General features: G+C 44.1%; 1 protein-coding gene across 7 annotated transcripts in view; it reads left to right on the forward strand.

Annotated features, from left to right (window-relative positions):
- The window catches only part of casz1 (castor zinc finger 1), a 168408-nt gene extending 152499 nt beyond the window's left edge, over positions 1 to 15909 (forward strand). For 5 of the 7 annotated variants that reach the window (XM_079176692.1, XM_079176690.1, XM_079176691.1 and 2 more), the window contains 12 exons: positions 165 to 1033; positions 4612 to 4744; positions 5117 to 5180; positions 6156 to 6319; positions 6632 to 6754; positions 6861 to 7181; positions 7278 to 7476; positions 8302 to 8473; positions 10031 to 10179; positions 12236 to 12446; positions 13252 to 13605; positions 14362 to 15909. In XM_079176692.1, the coding sequence (XP_079032818.1) occupies positions 165 to 1033; positions 4612 to 4744; positions 5117 to 5180; positions 6156 to 6319; positions 6632 to 6754; positions 6861 to 7181; positions 7278 to 7476; positions 8302 to 8473; positions 10031 to 10179; positions 12236 to 12446; positions 13252 to 13605; positions 14362 to 15629 (4027 nt within the window). In that variant the 3' untranslated portion in view covers positions 15630 to 15909. The remainder of the gene's footprint in view (positions 1 to 164; positions 1034 to 4611; positions 4745 to 5116; positions 5181 to 6155; positions 6320 to 6631; positions 6755 to 6860; positions 7182 to 7277; positions 7477 to 8301; positions 8474 to 10030; positions 10180 to 12235; positions 12447 to 13251; positions 13606 to 14361) is intronic. The other 2 variants (XM_079176693.1, XM_079176694.1) reach the window with 1 other exon arrangement.
- The last annotated feature ends 8321 nt before the right edge of the window (positions 15910 to 24230 follow it).

A 24230-nucleotide genomic window follows, 5' to 3' on the forward strand; every position in this document is an offset into this window, starting at 1 on the left:
GCTGTGTTACCGAACAGCCTCAGTTGTCAGTCCTCCATTGTTAAGTATTTGAATCATGTGGGCCCTATCCATGACTCCCAACTGCAGCAAGGTACTGAGGAGGCTATGTAGCTGAGCATCATATCGAATCATGTTTTCCCTTTTGTTTTCCATGCTCCTTTCAGGCGCCCAGGATGCATATTCACCTTCAAGAACAAGTGTGACATCGAGAAGCACAAGAGCTACCACATCAAGGACGATGCCTATGCCAAAGATGGCTTCAAGAAGTTCTACAAGTACGAGGAGTGCAAGTACGAGGGCTGCGTCTACAGCAAGGCCACCAACCACTTCCATTGCATCCGCTCGGGCTGCGGCTTCACCTTTACCTCCACTAGCCAGATGACCTCTCACAAGCGCAAACACGAGCGCCGGCACATCCGCTCTTCCGGGGTCATGGGCCTCTCTTCCGCCTACCTGACGGCAAAGGATGAGCCGGAGGAGTCGAGCAACGATGACCTGATGGACTTCTCGAACATCAGCAGCAAGAACTCCAGCCTGAGTGCCTCGCCCACCACCCAGCAGTCCACCTCTGTATCGCACCTGTTGGCCACGCCCACCACCGCTGTCTCCTCCTCCTCTACATTGGGCCATGCCCTCAAACTCACGTCCTCGCTGTCCAGTGCAGGCCAGCGTATGTCCAGCCTGCTGTCCCAGGCCCTGCCCAGCAACATGCCGGTGGCCCTCGCTCTTTCCAACAGTGCCATGGGCGGCTCCAACCCATTTTTCCCCCTCATCCCGAGGATGCCTCTGCAACCACCTCCGCCGGCCGCTAGCCTGATATCGGCTGTATCTTCTGGGGCTCACTCCATGCCCACCGACTCACTGACCCAAGGTTGCTCCACAGTGGGTGCAGACGGAGCCATGGCCTCTACCCCAACATCCTACGCCACCTCCTCCATCATGGAGAAGATCTCGGCAAGCAAAGGTCTGATATCACCCATGATGGCCAGACTGGCAGCTGCTGCCCTGAGGCCCTCCAACAACCTCCACCTAGGTCAGTCACTCCACAAAAAGTCATCATTTTTGTGATCATGGTGTCATCATTTTTGTGGATACTCGCCAATTACACAATGGTAGATAGAAGTTTGAACTCAAACTAAATCTCCAACAATGTTAGCAAAAATATTTCTTTGGTCCAGCTTAACAAATTTAGATTTTCCGCTTTACAATATTGTAAATGTGGACTGGTGGACAGACAAAACGAGCGATTTGAAGACCATTTTCAATAATTGATTAATCTAAAAATAACTGACAGATTAATTCAGCCCTGTTAATATTTCCTTTCCCTGACATTGTAACTGAACCAGCTTAACACACTTGCAAATTATAAAACCATGAATAAATTGGTAGTCAGTTGTAAAGGTGAACTTTGCTTGTTACTCTATTTATAGACACGGTTATTGAAATATATGACAAACAATAACCTTTTGAGCTATGTCAGTGTTCGAAGAGAATAAACCCTGTGTAGACTAAAAGCCACATCCTTTTTCAGTGTGTGGACTTCTCTCTCCGCTCCAGCCAGAGCACACAGAGTGCACTCAGAGGTCACTTCTATCACTATACCACAGTAGAGAGAAAGGCAGAAAAACTGCCGCTTTCAGGCTTAAAGGGGCATACTGGAGGCATAGTCCTCTGCTCTGGGCTTGTTATTGTGTTGATCGTTTGTTAGATACCCACAATCCATTTGGAGATAAATGCGCTGACAGGGGAGAGTAGAGCCTGTAAAAGTCTCTTATGATGTTCAGAGTGGGGGCTCCTGGGGCTTGTGTCGAACATGTTTCCTCATCATTGGTCTCTTATCTATGTCTGCGCCCGTTCCAAGCAAATGGAGGTGGAATGAAATTAAGATCAGAAATTGCAAGAACAAAAAAAAAAAAAAAAATGTTGTTTTTTTTTCTTTTTTTTTCTTATCCTCTATGCAAACCGATAAAAAAACTGAAATCGTTCAGGCAGAAATGACTCAATGCACCAGAGCTGAGAAAGGGGCTTTTTTTCCACTGTCACAAGAACTCAGACACACTTGCATGCATCAGCAAAGAAACACATTTTGAATTTCTAGAAACCTTCTGTTCCCACAAAAACATGTCAATACCTGTTTAGCATAAACACAATTCAAATAAATTTTGGAGGTAATTGCCTTGTCTATGTTTATCATATTGCTCTAAACAAAGCTTCTGAAAAGGAAAATGAAGTTAAAGCATTAAATTGACAATAAACTGCAGAGTGCAATCTCGCAATCCGGTAGCAGTGGGGCCTCCGGTGCTGAGCCTGAGCAGGTGGGGTGCGGATTGTAAATCGGGGCTGCAAGGGGGAGCGTCTCCGGATGTTGGGACTGGGAAGGATTACAATTCCTGGTGGTGTTCCTGGAGCAGGACAGGCCCTGTGAGAGAGATGGGGCAGCTGCTCCGGGGAGCCGGGCTGAGCCCGGGCTGTCAGGCGGAGCTCCACCTCTGGGCTTCCAGCAGGTAGTCTGAACACTGGGAAGGCCCCCACTGAGGGTGGGGCTTCCACAGATGGTGCCTTCACCACCCCTCTCGTTGTCTCACCGAGAGCCTGCGTGTCAGATCTCTATGCTTGATAACAAAGCTGTTTTGAAAATAATCTCACATACTTTATGGTAAAAGTTAAGCGCATAGATACAGGATGGAGGATCGGCTTCGGTTTTGTTTCTCATATTTGCTTCATAAATGGTGTGAACAGGACATCTAGGGCTAAAATGAGGAGGAAGTGGTTTGTACTTCTCTGTCAAAAAGGTGTGAGAAAAGTCACAGTGTTTGTGGCTATTTTTCACAGTATTTATGTTTTCATGGGGTTGTGAAACTCCACCTCTTTTGTGGTGAATTGTGTATGTTTTCCTGTTTCTGCTTTCAGTATTTTCTCAGCATTTTTTTGTATTAATGTTCCGCTCTAATTTACTCCTAAGTGTTTTTCCCAGAGATTCAAGCATCTGAAGGGTTTACTAATTAGACACACATACAAATGATCTTTCACAAGCTCTGTATCTTATCCGGAGTAATTACATGGTGGTACATAATTCCTGGATAATTTCCAGAAAGAAGCTGCTTCGAGTCATACTCATTTGTTCTCCCTCTTTGGGAAGTGAATAGAAAAAAAATGACTTCACGATGTGCAGCAGAAGAAGAGACTTTTGCATTGTAATCCACCTCAAAAAGCAAATGCATCCTTTGATATAGTAAAGGAATGCTTTAATCTGCCTGATGATCTTGTAAAGATCATATAGTGAGAGGCTGCTCTTGATATCTTGTGCTCTCATTTAGTCTGAGAGTTAATTTGATTGTCAAAGACAAGGCAGGATCTGTCTGGCTGGTTCATTTTGGGTTTACTCTTTTCAAGTTGGGGCTCAGGAAGGAGCGCTGGACGTGGACTTGGTGACCATTCAGTGACCTCAAACCACCGATTTCCTTTAGCTCCACCCCAACTCCACCTCCAGCCCCTCCAACCTCAGCCATTGTCAAACTGAACTGATACTGACACTTCCCCATCTCCCAGCTTTCAGCTGACAAGGCCCAAGACTGGCTTTTCTACTCCTATTCTGCCTGATATGTCTCTGGGTCATCTTGTGGCGGGTGGGTGGGTGGGGGGGTGGGGGCTCTGGTCGGCTTCCCCCTTACGTAGGCTCGTCTTGTTTCCTGCCCAGCGAGAAAAAGGAGAGGAGCCTCACCCGGCTGAGGGCCAAGGGCACACACTTGGTTGCCCATGACCTTGCCTGTCACTATCCCTCAGCACCAGCCCTGATTCCTAAACAACAGATTCCTCACCAAACCAATCCCGCCCGCTGGTGCTCCTCAGTCTTAAAGTGTCTGAGAAGCTACATCAGGGTCACCCCCTCCCGCACACGTTTTCTTTTTTTTTAAATAAACCACCACTTATTGTCTACCAAAAAGCCCAGCTTTCTCTGTGTAGCCCCGGGACAAATTAATATTTCAATCCCTTGGGGATCAGGGGGGGGTGGGGCAGAATTCACCTTCCCGTCAGCATTTCTACCCCGTGTCGTCCCCTGGTCTTTATTTATTTCATTTCAGCACTCCTGTCCCCGCTCACAGCATCCACTGAATACCTATTTGGAGGAGAATTTGATCAAGAGGTCATGCTATTTGAACCAATCTGATTGGCTGTCAGCTCCAATCTGACCGACATAGCACCCCTGTTCCTTGTGGGTACGCTCAGTGGCATTGGCTGCTGCCCGTTGTCAGGCCAACATGCAGCCTGGGAAGGTGGGGGGGGGGGGGGGGGGGGGGGGTCGGCCAATCTGAGACTGCCACTTTCCCTCAGCATTAGCATCTCACTTAATGACCAGTTAAGAGGCAGCCTGGCAAATGAGTTGTGACAAGTGCTGCAGAAAAAGGAGTCTTTTTCCCTCATATCTCCCGCCTCTCAATCACCATTTAAAAGGCTTGACGGCCTGACATAATTTCGCAATAATTATCACTCGGAGTATTCTTTTCGGGCCAGGACAGAAGTCAGATTGGATCTCATCATAGGGTAATAATGCTGACCAACAATAACTTTGTTGTCACTTCTCTCATCTGCGTCTCTTGTCTTGATCCTCAGGGAATGGGCAGCCGGCTTCAGCAAGCCACTTCAATCTGGTTCAAGTGAAGCAGGAGCCAATGGACGGCAACTCCGGCGCCACCCAAGACTCCGCGCAGGAGCACAGCCTGGACCTGAGCAAGAAAGACCACAGGTACACGGCTGCCTGGTCCATAAAGGGTTAATGCTGTATGATAAATGTCTATTCAGCTAATATACAAGGTGCTAAGGTTTCTACAGTCTCGGCAGCCAGGGTTATGTTCGCAATTATTTGTCAAAAATATCTTGTTTATACATGTGCATACATTTATAAAACCATCAACATATTTCTCAATTTTTTTGTGTGCGAAGGATGTTTGTATAAACCGTCAACTCCAATCTTCCCTTCAACTCACACTATATCTTATTTTATAAGAAGACAGCATTTTTCTTCTTCATTATACAGGCACACCTTGTGTGATAAATAGTAATATTTACTGTTCTCATGCAAATCTTGACTAAACATTGTTCATTTTCCTTGTTCCAGTAATGAATCAAACGGACACCCTGTACCGGGGAATACATCTCTTTTATCCTCGCTTATGAATAAGGTAAGATCCATCCATCAAACGCCTTTCATCCCAAGACAAATTAGCGGGACTCGGAGGGGCCTGTTTTTTTTTTTTTAATGTTTCACCGCTAATAAGATGAGTTTGTATCATTTAAATTTTCCAGCCATTTTTCATACAGTGTAATTTTCACTGCACCTCTCACAAATTAATATAATGAAGCAGTAGCTGGGTGCCATGCCAGATATATAGAGATGTTTGTTTTTTGATGAGCTGTTTTGAACCCGCCGTCCATTTTTTCTCCTCCTCTATACTTTTTCTTCCCCCCTCCTCGCTCTACATTTATTTATAGACTTTGTAAATTATTAGATTAAAAAGTCAGGGGAGAAAAAAAGCAACAGGAAGGCGCTGCCCTCATTTTTTACCAGGTCTAAATGTTAGCGTATGGAAATTTGAAGGTGTATTTTTGTTAGAGGGGGTGAAGATTAAAATGGACATCGTCTTAATCATACATCTCATCTGATTTTTACAAATGTGCCGAGTGGTTTCCATCATATTGATGATGTAATAAGGGATCAGTCTTTTTTTTTTACCCTTGCCAACTGGTAAATACCCCCTCCCTCCCCTCCACACACAGACACACACGTCGCCTAGTTGCTCTCCTTAAAGCAGCCATTATAAACCCAGACTTGAGGGGCTTGAAGACCTGTTGTCCAACAGCTCCTCGTGTCATGGCAGCTTTCGGGTGGGGGGGGGGGGGGGGGGGGGTTTGATTCGAGCCACCGCAGCACATAAAAGGGTTAACAGTCGCTCCCAGAGGACACTTGGCAAACACGTTTGGCCTGCACTCAAGCAAAAGCCTGGATGTTTGTAAATCTGGCTGTGCTTTTTTTTGCTTCGCCAAAACCATTTGTGTGTGTAAACTCTCACACTCTCACTAACATATGCAAGTGCCCAGCTTCCCCGTATGTTCCACTAACCCAGCAGCGGCTTGTTTTTGTGCTATGTGTTCTGTAGATGTCACAGGTGAACCCTGCGCTGTTCAACGCCATGAACCTGAAGACAGAGCTGGAGGCCGGCCAGGGAGGCAACAGCTCGGAGGCAGCACAGTATCTGAACAGAGTGCTGAAGAGGCCGCTGCCAGAAAAATCCGCTGAGATCTGGAGGACATACCTCCGCAGGTATAATACATGGAGGAAGTACAAAGAGTCGCTGGTAGTTAGACTTGACTCATTTGTTTTGAAAGCGAGAATACAGTCAGAGTGTTTAAAAGCACTGTGCATAGGAAGACTTTTTTTCTGTCAATACAATTCCTCACATACTGCATCACTGAAAACCCCCTAAAATACAAAGAATCTGGTCTTGCAGGAATTTGTAATGACTTGCAGTACAAAGGACATTTACCGTCAGATCACAAGTCGAACCAGCTGTTTGTCGATGTTCTGGGAAGGCGGAAAATAAACGACAGTCTTCATTATCTGTCTGTGTTAAAGGTTTGACACAGACGACTTCTGTGAGGCTCAGTGTGACTTCCTACAGAAAGTGCACTTTCACTGCATGGTAGAGGACTGCGGCGCACTCTTCAGCACTGTGGATGGGGCCATAAAACATGCTAAGTGAGTGTTCCGCTGCTTCATAATCTGAAAATACTCCCTTTCCACGTTTTAGCTTTCGGCTTTATTGATCAACATAAAAAAAATGAGCTTCCATCTTGTTTCTCAGCTTCCACCTCCGTGCCACCTTGAACGTGAAGTCGGAGCCTCAGTTCGGTGAGGGCAAGGACTCCGGTGAGGGAGCCTCGCTGCAGCCCGCTGCCCCCGTCTCTATGGCCAACAACCCCTCCATGGATGTGGCACACCTCACCTCCTCTGGTGGCTACAGCTCCCCGCCTCCCGCCCTGCTGGCCTGGAAGCAGCTGACTGGCAGCATCCCTCAGATGCCGGCCTCGATGCCCAACCTGCCAGCCAACTCCCTTCTGGCCACCACCTCTCTGGAGAATGCTAAACCCCAAGTCAAACCTGGTTTCCTGCAGTTTCAGGAAAAGTAGGAGAAACATTTCGCTTCTTCCCGTTACATTAACAGTACAGTGTGTTTATTCGACCATAAACTGCATTTTCCGTTTTTTTTTTATTCATCCAGTGATCCCTGTTTGGCTACTGACTGCAAGTACAGCAACAAGTTCCACTTCCACTGCTTGTTTGGGAATTGCAAGTATGTGTGCAAGACAACTGGCAAGGCCGAGTCCCACTGTTTGGACCACATCAACCCCAACAACAACCTGATCAACGTCCGTGACCAGTTTTCCTACTTCTCTCTCCAGTGTCTCTGTCCCAACCAGGTGAGTGAGGCTTGATAACTGAGCCAGGAGCTGAATCACCTACTGTCATCTCCCGGAGGTTTCTAAGCATGAAGTATGCTATCTATTAGACCGGTATTTGAGGTTATTTGACTCAAGGCTTTCACAACCGCCGCTCCCCGTCTTCCATCTCTGCTGAAAAAGACAGTCGACTCACCCCAGTAATGCCTGTTTATATGTCAATGATGTCATTTTGACTGCCGCATTCTCCTCTCAGAAAAGGCCAATTTAGCTGATATTACCCAATAAATCATTGTCACTTGCACAGTAAACAAGGCTGTCTGGAATAGGGCAAAAATCAGGGGAATGCTTCGCAAATGAAACCTAAATGGCAGCCCCTGCCTGCTCTCATGAGCCCGTATTTGGAAAACCATTTAAATGAATTCATTAATGTGTCGAAAATCACCCCTCTCACAAAAACTCCCCCCCCCCTCCCTAACCCTCCCCCTCATCCTCCTCCTCCTCCTCCCTCCTCCGCCCCTTAGTCTGCATCTCCTGAACTGAGCTGATCATATTTGGACCAGTCCTTTGGGATCTGGGCCTCACAAACAGATGGTGGTGTACAGACATGTTCAAAAGGAGGGGTGTTTGTGGGAAGCCTGAAATAAAATAAATAAAAGCCATCGTGCTTAGAAATGTGGGATGTTCCAAATGAGCAGAAATTTAAAAAAAAAAAGGGCCTGTGAAGTGTTTGTTTATGTTTGTGTGTATTGGTGTTCACGTTAACTTGGCACACAAAGAAAGATCAAGTCAAGCTTTCAAACATATTTGACTCATGAAATTGGAAACTCTGTGTTTCATCTGCAGCACTGCGAGTTCAGAATGAGGGGCCACTATCACTGTCTGCGGCCCGGCTGCAGCTTTGTCACTAACATCACCACCAAGCTGCCATGGCACGTGAAGAAGCACGAAAAGGCAGAACGCCGCGCCGCCAATGGCTTCAAATATTTCACCAAGAGGGAGGAGTGTGGGAGGCTGGGTAAGAAGAAACACATCTGATATGATTTAAGTTGAGCAGAAGTTTGGGCCTGCCGTCCCTTTTTCTCACACTCCAGCTTTTATTAATATTCTACCTGGAGCACAGTGTGGATTAAAAGTTTTAAATTGAGAAAGACGTAGATGGATTTTTGGCGGCTGTTGCGGGAGGATATATTACCTGTGTTTACAAAAGGGAGAGAGACCAGTGTCGGCAAACACAGTGTCATGCTATGCGAGTTGATAAAGAGGCATGAAAGAAGTCCGCCTCACAGGTTTTGTTGCTGTGTTTTGCATATCCACAACGGCATATCATGTCCCAAAGGTAGTCTCGCCTTTACTATGTGAGCAATACCATCGACAATCACATCCAGGTTGTTTTCTTCTTCCTTTTGCCCCTGTCAGAAATGAGCAATTAGGTTTGTGTTTGTTAATTATCCGGCTTGTCTGGTTTAGCCTGTTTGTGTTCTGAAGCTGTGCCTCACAGCCACCGCTGCCATCACACAGAAATGAATTAAAAGTGATCTGTTTTTTTCAGGCGGTTACACAAGCTTTTCAGAACGCAGAGACAAAGCAAACAAATACAGGCCCTAAACAGCTGTTTTTTGTCCCCAGCCTGATCTGCCAACGGTATTGTCTGGGCTGTGGGAAACACAGAGAGGATTACCATCGCTAGCACTCCTGTCATAAAGAATTGATGGGTTGCCAGTATCCATGGCAGCGACATTAAACTGAACACCGCTGATGATGTTACCTGGTTTCCGTCTCACAAAAGGCCCTCCGAGTCACGGGGGTTACTGTTATTTGCACAACTTTGCGTGTTTAAAACATGGTGTGTGCCAAAGCTATTTGATGACACAGACGTGTTGTGCTCTTAAACTGGGTGCCATGGTTACTGACATGCTAGCACATGCCCAGCATGTTACTCTTTCAATTATTTCTGCCTGCTTTTATATAATGGTATTTGATTAACAGCCACAAAATGGAACATTCATTTAATTTGAAATCATAAAGCAATTAGAGCTACACCGGTTAAAACACTAGAAAAGAACAGAAGAATATGAAGCACACAGCAGCACAACGGAGGACAAAAGGAAAAATGACAATGGAGATACTTTGAAAAATGAATTTAATATGGTAATAATTGTATATTTACTTTGGTTTGCAGGGGTGTGTGCATTATTGGCCCACAGAAAATGAGAATTTATTTATGTAAATTCCTAATTGAATAAAGCATGTCAGTGTAATAAAAGAGCTCCACAGGTTTAGTGCACAGAAGCCTTGACTTGCTCAGTGTGACACCGGAGTGATCTAATATTCCTCCTACATGTACACTCCCGAACACTTTGAAACCGATCCCTCTTTTGTCGGAGCTATATCATGAAATAAAAATAAATAAATAAAAAAGATTTCACTTTGTGTTTGATCTAATCATAACACCGCCGCACTGATAATATTGCATTTAGCGCAGTTGCTGTTCTCAGACGTCTCACGATGAGCCAAAGATGAATCCATCTGCAAATGGAGAGTTTAAGAACTGTTACTGGTCTTCTCTCTTCAGGTTGTAAGTATAACCAAGTCAACAGCCACTTCCACTGCATCCGCGAGGCTTGCCAGTTCTCCTTCCTGCTCAAGCACCAGATGACCTCGCACGCACGCAAACACATGAGGCGGATGCTCGGGAAGAACTTCGACCGAGTCCCATCCCAGGTACGTTCGCAAACAATTGAAAAGTGTAATTGACTGAAAATACAAGTTGGACACCTCAGTGAACTTAAACAGACGTTGAGCGGTTTATTGAAACATATTCTAACAAAGCCAAGTACCTCACCCACCGTCTGACGGAGTGATTCAATGGGGAATGTATTGTGTTTTCACACAAAAGAACCCAGATGATACATTTAAATGTCATGTTCCCATAAAAGCATACAGTAGTTGTTTCTGTTGCAAGAAGTGAAAAGGAATATGCAAATGAGCTGCTAAAAAAAGCTAGAACTGATTTTCACTGTGAACATTTTTTTGAGGTTTTTAATGTTTCAGCTCAACAATAATGAGTTGGTATCCAAAGTCTACAGGACTTATGTAGCTAGTTTGGTTGTTTTTGGCGTTTCTTATGAGTCAGATTCTGAAAACCTAACAAGTTCAATGGGTGCAAAACAGAAAGTACCGGTCATATCCTGTCATACCAGTCAGTAACAAATCACTCATGACATTCTTTTGATGTGAAATGTTTCACTGTGGAGTATACTCCTTTTCCTAACTTAACCTCTGCAGTACATCCTGTACCGTAAGTGGAGTTAAACATGTGGATTTTCTAGTTCTGTTTGTTCTTTTTTCATTTTGAACCTTTATATAATGCGTGACGTTCATTCTTTCAGAAAACTTTTGTTGCCTTGAGAAATGCTTGGTTGTTTGCCAAAAGCCAACACCTGCATTAATGACAGGCGACATCCTATGATGTTTGTTTCAGATAAAGTGCGGCGAAATCTATGCCAGGCTAGGCAGCAACGTATCAGTGAAGCATATGGATATGTCTACATTGCGCATGGATAATATAGTCCAAAATCACATCTACATTAGTTAGGCAGACATACAACACAATAAACGCCCACAGAGACAGAGAATGCACGCTTGGTGTCAGCGCACCAGTAGAAAACAACTTATTCACTCTTATAAAATGCGCAAAAGCTCAACCACACACACAACGAAAATCTGGCGACGGCACGCCAGGATATGGAAAAAAGAGAGCGAAATCATGGCGTCAGCGCACCAACAGAAAACAGCTTAATCACTCCAAACAAATTGAGCAAAAGCGCACTGATAACCACACACAAGGAGCGTCTGGCTACAGCACACAAGGATAAGGAACAACCAGAGAGAAATATTGGCGTCAGTGCACAGTCGCCTAACGTCAGACAGCATACACAAAGCTCTTAAAAAGGGTGAACAAATGTATTAATTAATCATATTAGGGCTGTACCGAAAGTCATATTTTCATTAGAAGCTTCTATTGACGTTTTTTAAAAAAAGCTTTGAATGTCTGCCGGCATAATTTATTTTGACGTCACCCCAAAATAAATGGGAAAAATATGATTTTGTGTCATTGTGGTTGTTTAAATGAAATGTATGGTGCTGGTAGATTGCTGCTATATCGCCCCTTTGTGTGCCTCCGAAAAGCAAACCGTTTTTTGACTGCGGTGAAAATGTTAGTATATGAAAGTCTATGAATATTTCGTTGGGTAAAATACAGAGACCACTGAGCACACTCGCTGTATGTGTGTGTGTGGACTACTGCACTCATTATTTTTCGTGCCATTTAGTTTGAAAAGTCTGTGTCATGTTTAGCTCCTTCCACTCGGTAAGATCCGGGTGTTTGTTTACCTTTAGCGGGCACAGCTGATTTCCATGCTGATCGCGGCCCATAAGCTATCCGCGTTTTTAGCCGCTACTGGTGCTGCGAAGGGCAACGCGTAGCGCCGAGCCGAGCGAGAGGTAGTGGGTGTCACGTGACATTACGCAAGGGGGGGGGGGGCTGCTATCTTCCTCATCGTAGCATCTCTGATTCAGCACAGCGTGAGATCCGACTATGCATGCGCAAATATACGTAAACGTTGGCAGCGTTGAGTTAGGAGTTCCCATCATGGCTTTGAACTTCCTGCATTCCGGAAATAGTTTTAGTTTATGTCTCAACGTTTATTTTTAGCTTAGGTGAGGCTGCCGGCCCCTGACCGCACATCACTTACAACAACGATTATTTGTTTCCCAGGTGATGCCGCTGGGCCAGAGGCCAGATGGATCTGGCATGATGGGGGCCCATCCTGGTATGAACTCCAACTTCTCGTCCGCCATGATGGACGAGACTGATGATTACATGGACTACATGGGAGGAGGGGGCAGCCCCTTGGGCCTCTCCTCCGAGTCCTCCAACCAGGACCGGAGCTGCTCCAGCACACCTGTAGGCGATGGTTCTCCAGCAGGTGAGAATATGCAACCACAACAAATACCTGTCGGGTGCATTAAGTGTCAGCATGTAGAGCTTTATTATGGTTTAGTCTAAAAAAGTGAATTCAAGTTTTATAATCTTACATTCAGCATCATGCGTCATGCTTCAAGTCCACATTCATCTACCGTACCCAGAAAACCAGCGACTTGTCATTTCATTCTTCAATCATGTATTTTGTGATTTAGTAGTTTGATTTACAATCGATAACATAATGACACATACATCATAATATATGAGGTTGATGACAATGCTGTATTCTTATGTTCCGAGTCACGGACAAGGTCTTCTGCAGTTTGCCTGGTCATCCTCATAAAACTTCCATTTTGTACATCAGTGGTTTGAGTTCTTGCACTGTATGTAGCTTATTACATTTTCCTTTGGCCCGAGATCATCCCTGTGGCGTTATGTCTACTTTAGCACTTTTAGTAGTTTGAATTGTGGGAGAAAGGAAAGGGAAGGAGAAGCAGTCTCCCTCAAACTGACTGAATAAAGGAATTCTCTGCTTTTTTTTTCTAAATCTGAGCCTCCATGTGTGAGCAATATTATCCACTACTCGCACCATTGTTGTTTTGGCTGGTGGGTTACTTGTCTTGAATGGGCCTCATTTTGTATCATTCTCTTATCTTTTATCTTTCCCTTTTTACCTCCCATCCCTTTGTGTGTGTGTGTGTGTGTGTGTGTGTGTGTGATTTGGTCCTTGTTTGTGTGTGGGTACCCGTCTGTGTGTTTCTTCCCCTCTTGTCTGTCCTTCACCCTCTCTGGTCAACCTGTCTCTCCAGGACAAGGCTGGTTCGCCACCACTTCTGCTCCTGCCACCCCTGCTGACACTAGCGCAACCCAAAATGCACCTCCTTCTTCCCCGCCTCCTCCACCACCACCACCTCTTCCTCACTTTGCTCCTCAGCCTGGCCTCCAGTCTCAGGCCCCATCCCTCTCTCCCGCTCTCCTCCGACCTCCTCTGTCCTCACTCCCATACCTCCTCTCTCCATCCTGTCTGTCATACTCTCTGCTCAGCGCCTCTCTGGGAGCCACTCGGAGTGTTGTCATGCCAACCAACACACCAGCTTTCAGCCCCATCATTGCCACTCCGTCTCCGGTTAGAAATGACGTCCCTATAGTGCAGGATGCTGCAGGTACTTATCCCCGGCGCAAACCAACACTGCAGCTGTCACTCTCAATTGAGTCCTGTGCAGTATTTAACTGTGTGATCCAGTCTTTCTCTGCAGTATTGTTGTGGAAAGACGGGGAAATAAAAAAAAAAGGCTTTCCAGCATGCAAAAAATAAAATGTATGAAGAAATGTGCATGCTTACTGATTGGGTATAGTAACAAATGTGTATAATTAGCTCACCTACACCTTTGTGTGTGTTTTTACTCTCAGTTTTACTAGGATTATGAGACCGAGCAGTACATTTAGCACCTGTAGTATGAAGCCGGGACCTTGTTTAGCTCCCATTAACAAGGCTGCATTACCAGCCTCTCATTTTAATCACGCCTCAAGTTTTATCGAGGCCCCACTGCTTCCTGTCTTGCAGAACAGGGATCCCATTATTAGGGTGTAGCAAAAGGTGGGTGCCCCTCATAAAACAACATGGAGATAAGAGGGTCGGTTAAGACCCACAGCTCCGCCTCTGTTTGGAGGCTGGAGACACCCTGTAAAAGTGTCATGTTCCAAAGTCAATCTGTCATTTCGCCCCTCCTTTAATCATTCTGGGAATTAGGAATAAAACAAATTGTGGCTCTCTGTGCTTACTCAGCTGTGAACCACTTCTGGCTGAGTAAGGTCGCACATTAGAGTTTCAACCAGGACGGTCTCGCGATGTAATTTGCTTGTAGTTTACTTTGTGAACCAAGTGATTATAGTTTAATGTGCTTCCTTCCTTGTTTCAGGCAACACCATCTCCATTCCCACGGCCACCGGTGCAAAGAAGCGCTTTTGGATCATCGAGGACATGTCACCATTCGGCAAGCGCCGCAAGACCCCGTCGTCACGTAAGATGCTGGATGAGGGGATGATGCTGGAGGGCTTCAGGCGCTATGACCTCTACGAGAACTGCAAGGACCCGGGCTGCCAGTTTTCTCTGAAAGTGACCCACTACCACTGTACACGTGAGAACTGTGGCTACAAGTTCTGCGGCCGAACCCACATGTACAAGCATGCGCAGCACCACGACCGCGTGGACAACCTGGTCCTGGATGACTTCAAGCGCTTCAAATCCTCACTCAGCTGCAGCTTCCCTGACTGCCAGTTTTCAGGCAACAGCACCCACTTCCACTGTCTGCGCTGTGGCTTCCGCTGCACCGACAGCACCAAGGTGACGGCCCACCGCAAGCACCACGGCAAGCAAGACGTGATCACCGCCGCCGGCTTCTGCCAGTTCAGCTCCAGTGTCGATTGCGAGGTTCCCGACTGCAAATATAAGCTCAAGTGCTCGCACTTCCACTGCACCTTCCCCGAGTGTAAGCACACGGTGGTGGGCATGTCCCAGATGGACTCCCACAAGAGAAAGCACGAGAAGCAGGAGCGCGGCGAGCTGCCGTCTGTGTCGCCCAAACAGGAAGGGGTGCACCACCTGGGAGGAAGCGTGTCTGCAGTCCCTCTGATCTCCATGGGTCTTTCTTCTTCTTCCCCCAGTGGCGTCCACTGTTTGTCCCGCAGCATTAACAGCAGCGCTCCCTCCATGATCTATCCAACAGGTGGCATCGGGTCAGAGTATAACCGCCTGTACCCACCGTCCTCCATCAGCCTGGACGGCTCCCTCAACCTGGGCACCGACACCAGCAGCTCCCTGTTCTTCCTGAAGAACGCCGCCGGTCTGGGTCTCAGCGACTCACTGGACCTCAGCAAGAAAATGCACCACGAAGCGGTGCAACAATCCAGCCACAACAACCCGGGACCGCTGCTGGGTCTGCCGGCAGCTCAGGACGACACCACAGGAACGTCCGGAGAGGCCGAGGATGACCTGTCGCCAGAGGAGGAGGCGCACGCCGAGGAGGAGGAGGAGGACGAGGAGGACGAGGAGGAGGAGGATGAGGCAGAGCTCAACAGTGACTCGAATGACGATTCGATGCCGGAGCCTGATGGTGAAAAGGACAATGGCGAGAGTTTTGATGCTTCTGTTAACCACACTGATACTTCCCAACTGGAAAAGAAATGAAAGAAAAACTACCAGTGACTGTGGGGACTGAAGAAATACTCTGTGTACTATGAACAAACAAAAATGAAAGTGGCCTCATTTATCATGTAAAGAGACTTCAGACGACAACAGAAAACAACAACGTGGAGAAAAATGACGGCCCAAAATGATTTATTATGATGTTTACAAGATGACCAACATTATTAATTCAATTATGCATTAAAAAAAAAAAAAATATGAACGGAGACACAGAATTAGGCCCTGGTTTACACACAGGGCAGCAATGTAAAGCATTTTACTACACATCAGTCTTTTTGTGTGCGTGCATGTTTGACTTTAATTTATTTTAATTTTTTTCACTTTTTTGTGTGTGGATAAAAAAAGAAAAAGTCAGAAAAACAAAAACAAATCTCTCTATATAACTATATATGTAAGTGTGTGTGTGTGCGTGCGTGTGTGTGTGTGTGTGTGTGTGAACGGCGATATACAAAAGGAAATTGCTGGTACAGGCGACATGAACTGCAGGGCCGGGGATACATAGAAAAAGGGAGGATCACTAAGGGGAAACAGGATACATTCAAACATTTGATCTTCTTTCCTGTATTATTATTATTATGAGACTCTGAGTGAAAAGGGAGTTACATTTTGCTTGTTCCCATCTCACTCAGATGTTTTTCTTTGTTCTCAATGACATGTGGAATTGACCAGTAAATATTTGGTCAGTCTCGGCAGTCAGGCCTCCAGCAAGCTGCCGGTCTCAACAGTTCTCTGACATTCTGCTAGAAATGTTCAACTAGCACCAAAAACCAAGCTCAGCCCTTGTAATTTTACCCCCCTGCAGAGGAATCAAGTTTGTGTGTGAATAGTGCACTTTTATATTAGCTGACCACGATGATTACGATGATGATAGATAACTCATGAGCATATTTAAAAATATTTTTGTTACCATTTGCATCTTTGCGTTATTATGTCGTTTTGTTGTGTTGTTAGTCAGAAGCATATCGATCTGTAAGCAGGCGAGGTTGTGATTAACGGCCGGAGAGTCAGGATGTGTTGGGGGGCGGGGGGGGGGGGGGGTGGGGGTCAGACAGACCAGAGAAAACGATGAGTCACTCAGATGCAGAGCGGTGGGGGACGTCAGAGAGTGTGTTTTATGTTTGAACATTTACAGACCGAAAATGACTCGATGGCATTTTGTTTCCATTCACTATGGCTGTGGTTTAGCTCCTGTTGTAACGGTTTTTATTTAATATTTATGTGACCTTCCAATGAGAATTTTCTAGGGTGTTATTGCACTTTTTAGGTTCATTTTTACCGTCTGAAAAAAAAAATATATGATAAATATCTTTTAACAGGGAATTTTGCTTTAAAGATGTTGTTTTAGTTCACTTTTGCTTTAATGCACAAATAGATGTTAGTGTGACAAAGAACTGTTGTTCATGTGATTTATTTAAAGACTGGGTTTTATTTTGCTTCCGTGATTCGACAGTTTGAAGAAAAAAAAAAAAAGGAAAGGGGTGTACCAGAAAGACAGTGCCCTGATGAGAAACACTAATACAGACTGTGATTTTAAATGAATTCTTAAGAAGTTCATGGCAATGCTCACTTACTGTAGTACTAAATTATAAATCGGTCAAAGCCGAACGAATATGTTTGACCGAGAAGTGGACACACTGATCATGAATAATCTCCTGAGCTTGGCATTGGAAATAAACGATCATAATATAGGGAATAATAATGTGTGTAGATGATATTCCTCCAGATAATGTTTTGAGAAGAAAAAAAAAAGGTTGTACAGTATTTTCCTCTGTAAAAAATAACTATATATGAACAAAATGCTCTTTCGTGAACAGCTTCCTTTAAAAAGAAAACCGTTAAGAGGAGAAATGAATAATAAAAAGTAAAAAATTCAAATAGCCTCATCATAGTTTGCTTGTGTGCGTGACCTTTTTTAATTAGCCCAGATATTTTGGAAAGAGTTCTTCATACTGTAGCATTGGAAGATTCCGTTATGTTTGCAGTATATATATATTTTTTTTCTTTTTCCAAACTATGTCAGAAGCTCAAACTAAAATACACTGATTTGAATTCATTCATCTATGTTTCTGTTTTATTTAATGACTCATTTTATTCATTGTCATTTATCTATGTGTGTGCTTTTTTTTTTTTTTTTCCTCATTAATTGAAATTCTTGGTTTATATTTACTTTGCTGTGGGCATGCCTCGTTCACAGAATGAACTGTCTCCCGGGACTCTGCTGCAAAGCAGCGGCGTCACAACGTTTGTTTTTGTTTTCTCATCAGATAACTGTAGGGGCTGGGAGACATTGTGCACTTGAATTCAGTGTATGTGTGTGTGTGTGTGTGTATGTGTGAGTGTGGGAGGGTGTGAAATAGCAGGATTTGTAAAAAGTTGAAAATAAAGAAACTATAATTATTATAACTATACACATGTAGTGATTGATAGTGCTTCAGCCTGAGGACGTTTTGGGTCCTGTGTGGAGGGTAAAGGTGCTGCTGGACGACAGCAGGGCAAAAGGTCACGACAGCGATCTCTCTGTGTCTTTTTTTTCTATCCGTCAGTGACACTACTGAAGTAAGAGTGTGTGAGAGTGTGTGTGTGTGTGTGTGTGTGTGTGTGTGTCTCCCCCCGTGAGAGAGACAGACAGGCCACCGAACACACGCCTGTGGCTCCAGCTGCTCAGAGCTTCGATTCATATTTCATGACCTTGTGCGCCTTTTCCCTGCTTTGTTCCACTTTAAATCCAACTGGGACACTTTTCTGTCGCAGAATTTGAAGGAACCAACAAAAAAGAAATGTAAAAACAAAACAAACATCTGCATTCATGCAGGTAGAGGAGTCAACAATATTTGTTGTTGGGGTCACCCGTTGTTCATGCTTGACATTCTGGTGTGAGAACAAGATCAGAGCCGAGGACCATTAGGGAGATTTAGGGGCCTGCTACTGCTAACAAGATGGCTCTCTGTGTCTTGTTCAGTGTTAACAGGGCACATTTGTTTTTTTTAGTTCTTTTTTTTTTTTTTTTTCCTTGAGCCATGTGCTGGGTTCTCCTCCTACTCCCTCATGTCACCCAGTGGCCGATGTGCTGGTTCTCTCTGTCCCTTCGTCTACAGCTGTTCCCGTCCTTCCTCCTTCTCTTCTTTGTGATGTTTTTTTTTTTTTTTATAAAAAAAAAAAAAAAAAAAAAAAAAAGAAAGAAATTGGGTAAAGGCATCACCATCTGTCAGCCAGCTGGCATCCTGTATATAATCTACCAGAAAAAAAAAGAATAAACATGAAAATTATATTACACAAAAACCAGACGGAAACGACCTCCAAATCGTGCATAGGCTGCTGCCGAAACGACAGATCATTTTACTGTTTTAATTAACAGAGTAAAAAGGATGGTATAAAAAAGTGGTGGAGAAATAAACTGAGATGAATTTCCACTGCTGGGAGAAATGTAATATGAAAGCCTCCTGCTTACTGCAGCATAGTGGAGAAACAACATTTTAGACTTTGTAAAATATATTGCACTTTTGGACTAAAAGCCATCTCCCGTTTGCGTTCAATTTGGCTAGACTCATGAGACATTTTATATGAAAAGTAAACAATGAAGCAATTTTTTACTTGAATTTGTTGCCCTCAGCACTACTATTCATTTTTGTCGTATTGCTTATTTCCACTTGGATACAGTGCTGTTCATCATCATTGTGCTATATTTATGTTTCTCTTCTGTTTTCTGCATGTCTTATGCAAAGATTGAGCTTTTCACTCGGTGAAATAAAAACATACTGAACGACTTTAGGCCTGTTTTCACTGTGGATGTCATTTTGAATGTCAAAGAATGAGTCTGACAACAGATGCACACATTCTACCTCTACACAAAACACAACACCAGGCCATATATATTAGAAGTGCCAACAATGTGTGCATGCATGCCGGCCATCGCTGACATGCAGTGGGTTGATGTGCCAGGAACAGGTTGAGTGAGAGAGTGAGCAGTGTGGAGAGGCGACAGTCGGGGCTGGGAACACACACGACAGGTGTGCGCTGCATATGTGGTCACATGACGCCTATAAGGCAGATTAGGGCCCAAACAGATGAAGCACTGCTTAATGGCAGCTTTTATTAAGTTCACAAAGCGGGGAGGGGGGGAGGGGGTGAACAGAGGAAAAGCAGGTGGCTGGGCCTGTGCACTCTTAGATGAAGACAGATATTGTACAGTGGAGTCTGAAGAGGGTAGCCATTGTGGAAGGATTTATGAAGATTTGCGCGCCCTGGACTCACCGCCTGCCTGTTGTGGAGTCCGGCAGTAATATAGCCAGAGAGGGAGAGCTTAAAATCAGAGAGAAAAATGTGCCGGCCAAGAAGCCACAGAGTGTGATCATATATGATGAGATGAAACTATAATAATACCTGTGAAGACGCTCCGTTGTTGTTGCAACAAAAAGACAAAAGGACGCACAGAAATGAAGACAAATCAAACATTATTCACACACAACCAATAGTAGATCGCTGGAACATTTTAGGTTTAGACGATAGTGTAAAAAGCAGATTACATTTAGGATACTGAGCAAAATATCTGACAATTGTGATAAACACATTTGACATATATTTTGATTTAAAAAAAAATCTGCGTATTTGTAATAGTGACAAATTATCAGAGAAATATAACAGAAAAAATATAAATCTATACATAGCGGGTTGAAATAAAGTGTTAAGAAATGAAGGTATGCATTGTAATAATAAAATATATTTCTAAATAGCGTATAATCAACTCTAGATGCGTCAATGGGAATATATATTACACATCTATTTTTCTACAGCTATAGGCGCTAAATGAAGCCAACAGAAAAAGGTGATAATGTGAGTTATAACGTCATTATCACTATATTGTGAATATATTTGAGCATACAGGTGTCACATCTGCAGAAAAATAAACAAAATGGTTCCAGACCATTAAAGTCAAGGCACACGAGCTGATTGGCTGAGTCTGTTTGGACAGTATGTACTTTACAGTGTGATGGCTGCCAACATGACAAAGCACCTGCAGCGTAGGGCCTGAGACAGAGATACTTCAGTGAGATGTGACTGCTACAGTACACTTCAGCTCTGTCCTCATCTCTCTGCAGAAGCTGCCTCCAGGCACACGCTATACAAACAAACAGGCTGTTCACTGGTTTGTTAATCTGCCATCTTTCCCCCCCAGCAGAAATGATTTCACTAATAATTGGTGGAGTCGGAACAGACAAGCAAATGTGAATTTCAAAAAACAGAACCTTGGTTGCAGCAGTTGGTTTTTGGAAAAAAAAGTTCATAATAATAATAATGCATTTTATTTGTAACGCACTTTTCATTCGGAAATCTCAGAGTGCCAGAGTGAGTTGTGATAACCCAACTGTACAGAAACAGACAAAGGTGGCGATTAGCGGGAACATAGAGCATTTAGCAGCTCAGAAGCTGGTGGAGACCAAAACAAAGCTAAAAGAGAGTGAATATTAGACTTCATGAGGTGGACAGAAACACAACTCAAAATCAATATCTATGTCGCCTGGATCTAAATAAATGAGTTTGTGTTACTTGTGATAACATGTTACTGGTGCTGCTTTAAGCTAGTGTGTCTAGTCTGGACCTCCTAGCTAATATTTGAAACAGTATTCAAAGTGTCTTTTTGAAAAACTCTGAGGTTTTCTGTGCATATGCTAAGCTAAACGCGTATCTGCAACTTGCAAGTCGGTAGAAAGATTCCCTCTCATTTAAAACAAGATAATACAAATGATTTTGTTACATTATACAACAACACATGCCGTGAGTCTTAGCCACTAACCTACCGTTGAATCCTCATTCGAGCTGTAGTTGTTGAAGGCTAACGTTTTTATCTTTGGGTAAACAATGCTTGAACTTTATGAATTTAGGTTTATCACCACAAAACAAATAATGGGAAGGTGCATCCTCTCAAAGACCTATAACTATAAGTGTTATTTTATCTTTATGAAATCAGCAGACACACAATTGGTTTACAATATAAACAGAAAACCCAGGAACGTGCTTCAGCCTTTTAGAAAGAGCGATGAAACCCATACCTCAACATTAATGTTGTAATTAAGACTGGCAGCTGAGATTTTCTTCGCAGTTAAACTTAAATTTACAAGAAACGGTGCTACATTATCAAATCACAGTATTTTACACCCTCAAACAACAAAATCTGCAATCACAGTCTCGACTGCGAACACGCATGAAAGTCTTTCCATCTTTAGTACATTTTGTGGCTCAACACCACAAAAAAATAAAGAGGATCCTTTTGCATAAAATGAATGAGCTGCCGTCTGTCGCATCTTTGTCATCAGACACAGTCGAGCTCGTTGTTGATGGGACCCACAGGTACACACTATATCACTGATGTGTATACGACACGGCTGAACCGCTCATTTTACTGCTTCATTGGCCCGTTTATAGTTCACGTTTTTGGGATGAGATGTTTCCCCTCGCCTCTTTCAGCGCTCTGCCCCAGTTAGACCTCACTTTAAATCAGCTGCCCTTTGCAATAGATGTCCATTTATCTATTTTTGCATGTGTATGGGCCTATTTTGGAAAGACCTCAGTCACACGGGCGGAAAAGGGGGCTGTGTGAAAAAAGCTGCTTTGCCATTGGTAGCAGCTGTTGCTGCTGAGACACCTCTGAGGAAATGGAGAATTGGACACACACTCATCCAATTTACCATTAACAAGACCTTATTGGATGCAGGACCATGGGAACATGTGGCTTTGCCTTATGTGGCTCTGTTTAGATATGCTGCTGTTCGACGTGTGCGACTGGGGTCTGAGGTAGTCTTGGCACCTTTGTTTGGGGATCCAAGTGTGGTGTACGTAGTAATCTCCTGTCTGTGAGCTTAAGGCAACACAGAAAGTGGTACAAATGATACATTTGGTACTTAACAGTGACCCAAATAACAAGAGTTTCATTGTCCACGGGCTAAGCGTTGTTAAAACCATTCGTGGGAAAGTCTGAGCTGTAACATGAGATAGTTTCAAACATCTAACACCGAAGCTGGTCTACAAGGATCTGCAAAAACGAGAGATTTCCATCCGTTTTATATTTTCCCCCATTTAAAATCCAACCACACTAAAAGCACTAGGTTGTTCTAAAGCTGTTCAACATAGCAACCGCTGGTCAGAAGAGTTGTTGACGTCATCCTCCTCCAAATACACAAATATATAATTACCCCATAGATCCCATGAAGCACAGATCTACTTCTGTATGTGCTCAGCAGGTTTTGAATCTTTTTTTTTAATTTTGTTTCTTGTGCAACACCTGTGTTATAGTTTCTGGCCGGGTAATTCTTTTTTTTTTCTTCTTTTTTTCTTCTTTTTTTCCATATACACACCTCACATTCTTTAAAGGGTGGTGTATCGAGGCATATTTGTCTTTCAACACATTTTTTCTTCTGTTTGGACAAAAAGATAACAAAAGCATTCTTCTCACAGTTTTGATGGAACATTCAGTTCGTGAAAACAAACAACGGCGGCGAGATTATTCACTTCAAAAACCAGAAAAACTGGATTGAGCTGTGGCCCGTTCACACAGGGAAGAAGTTGAGCAAACCGTCCAGAAACTGCTGATCAGATTGTCACGACAATGACCCACATTGTGTTTGATAGAAGGCAGGACGTTTTGCTCAAAAGCACTTCGGCAGAAATGCTCATCACAGTTAATGAGAACAATGTGAATCCATATGACTTCATCACAGATGCTGAGGCAGCGTTTCTTGAGAGACATTTTGGCACTTTAGATTATGAGTTATTAAATGGAGTTTCCTGAAAATCAAGACACATAATTTACCCACACTTGACGAGTCCTCTAGATAAGACAACTGGCGCTTTTGAAATGCTGATGGACGTCTGATTCTGAATGAAAAGTCAGTGTGTTCATTCACATGGTTGGACCACAAGTTCAAATGAGGCCGTCATGCTCAAAAATAAACGTGTGCCGAGTAGGGAACGAACACAGTTCCTGTATTTCTGCGAGCTCTGTTTGAAGTGAACACATTTTCAAAAAGGGGGAGGCGGGGGGGGGGGGGGGGGTGTAACGTTACATGTGAGATGTTATTTGGTAAACACGCAGTTGTCATCTTACAAACACAAACAGAATCCAGCGGAAAGATTAGCGTTGGCCCTTTAAACAGCTTGTGAAAAATGAGCCTCCTGTCAACCACGTTGCATAAATGTTTACTAAGAAATACCAAACATTGTGTTCTATTTGTTTTACTTTGACTCAAGTTTGCCCATTGCCACAGATTAGTCAATCCCCGGAGTTAAACACGACTTTGCCAGCGTTAACAAACGACTACTAGCAGACAGCGACCAGAAACAAGTGCAGGAAACGGTTGATCCAGGCTGGCTCGTGGCCACGCGGCCATTACCCTTCAAGTAGTTTGCTTCAGCATTGGACCAGAGGTCTCCGGAGTTGAGTGGGAGTGTTTCATCACTTTATAAGTCTTTAACCAAAAGGGGAGCGCTTGGAGCAAAAAAATAAATAAAAAAATCTAATGGCCCCGGGCGCTCTCTCAGAGGCCAGAGTAATTCTCATTCCACTTCAATTGCCACAGCGCGGCACCGCTG

This window comes from Pholis gunnellus, assembly GCF_910591455.1.
Source record: "Pholis gunnellus genome assembly, chromosome: 2".
In the NCBI taxonomy this organism is placed as follows: Eukaryota; Metazoa; Chordata; class Actinopteri; order Perciformes; family Pholidae; genus Pholis; species Pholis gunnellus.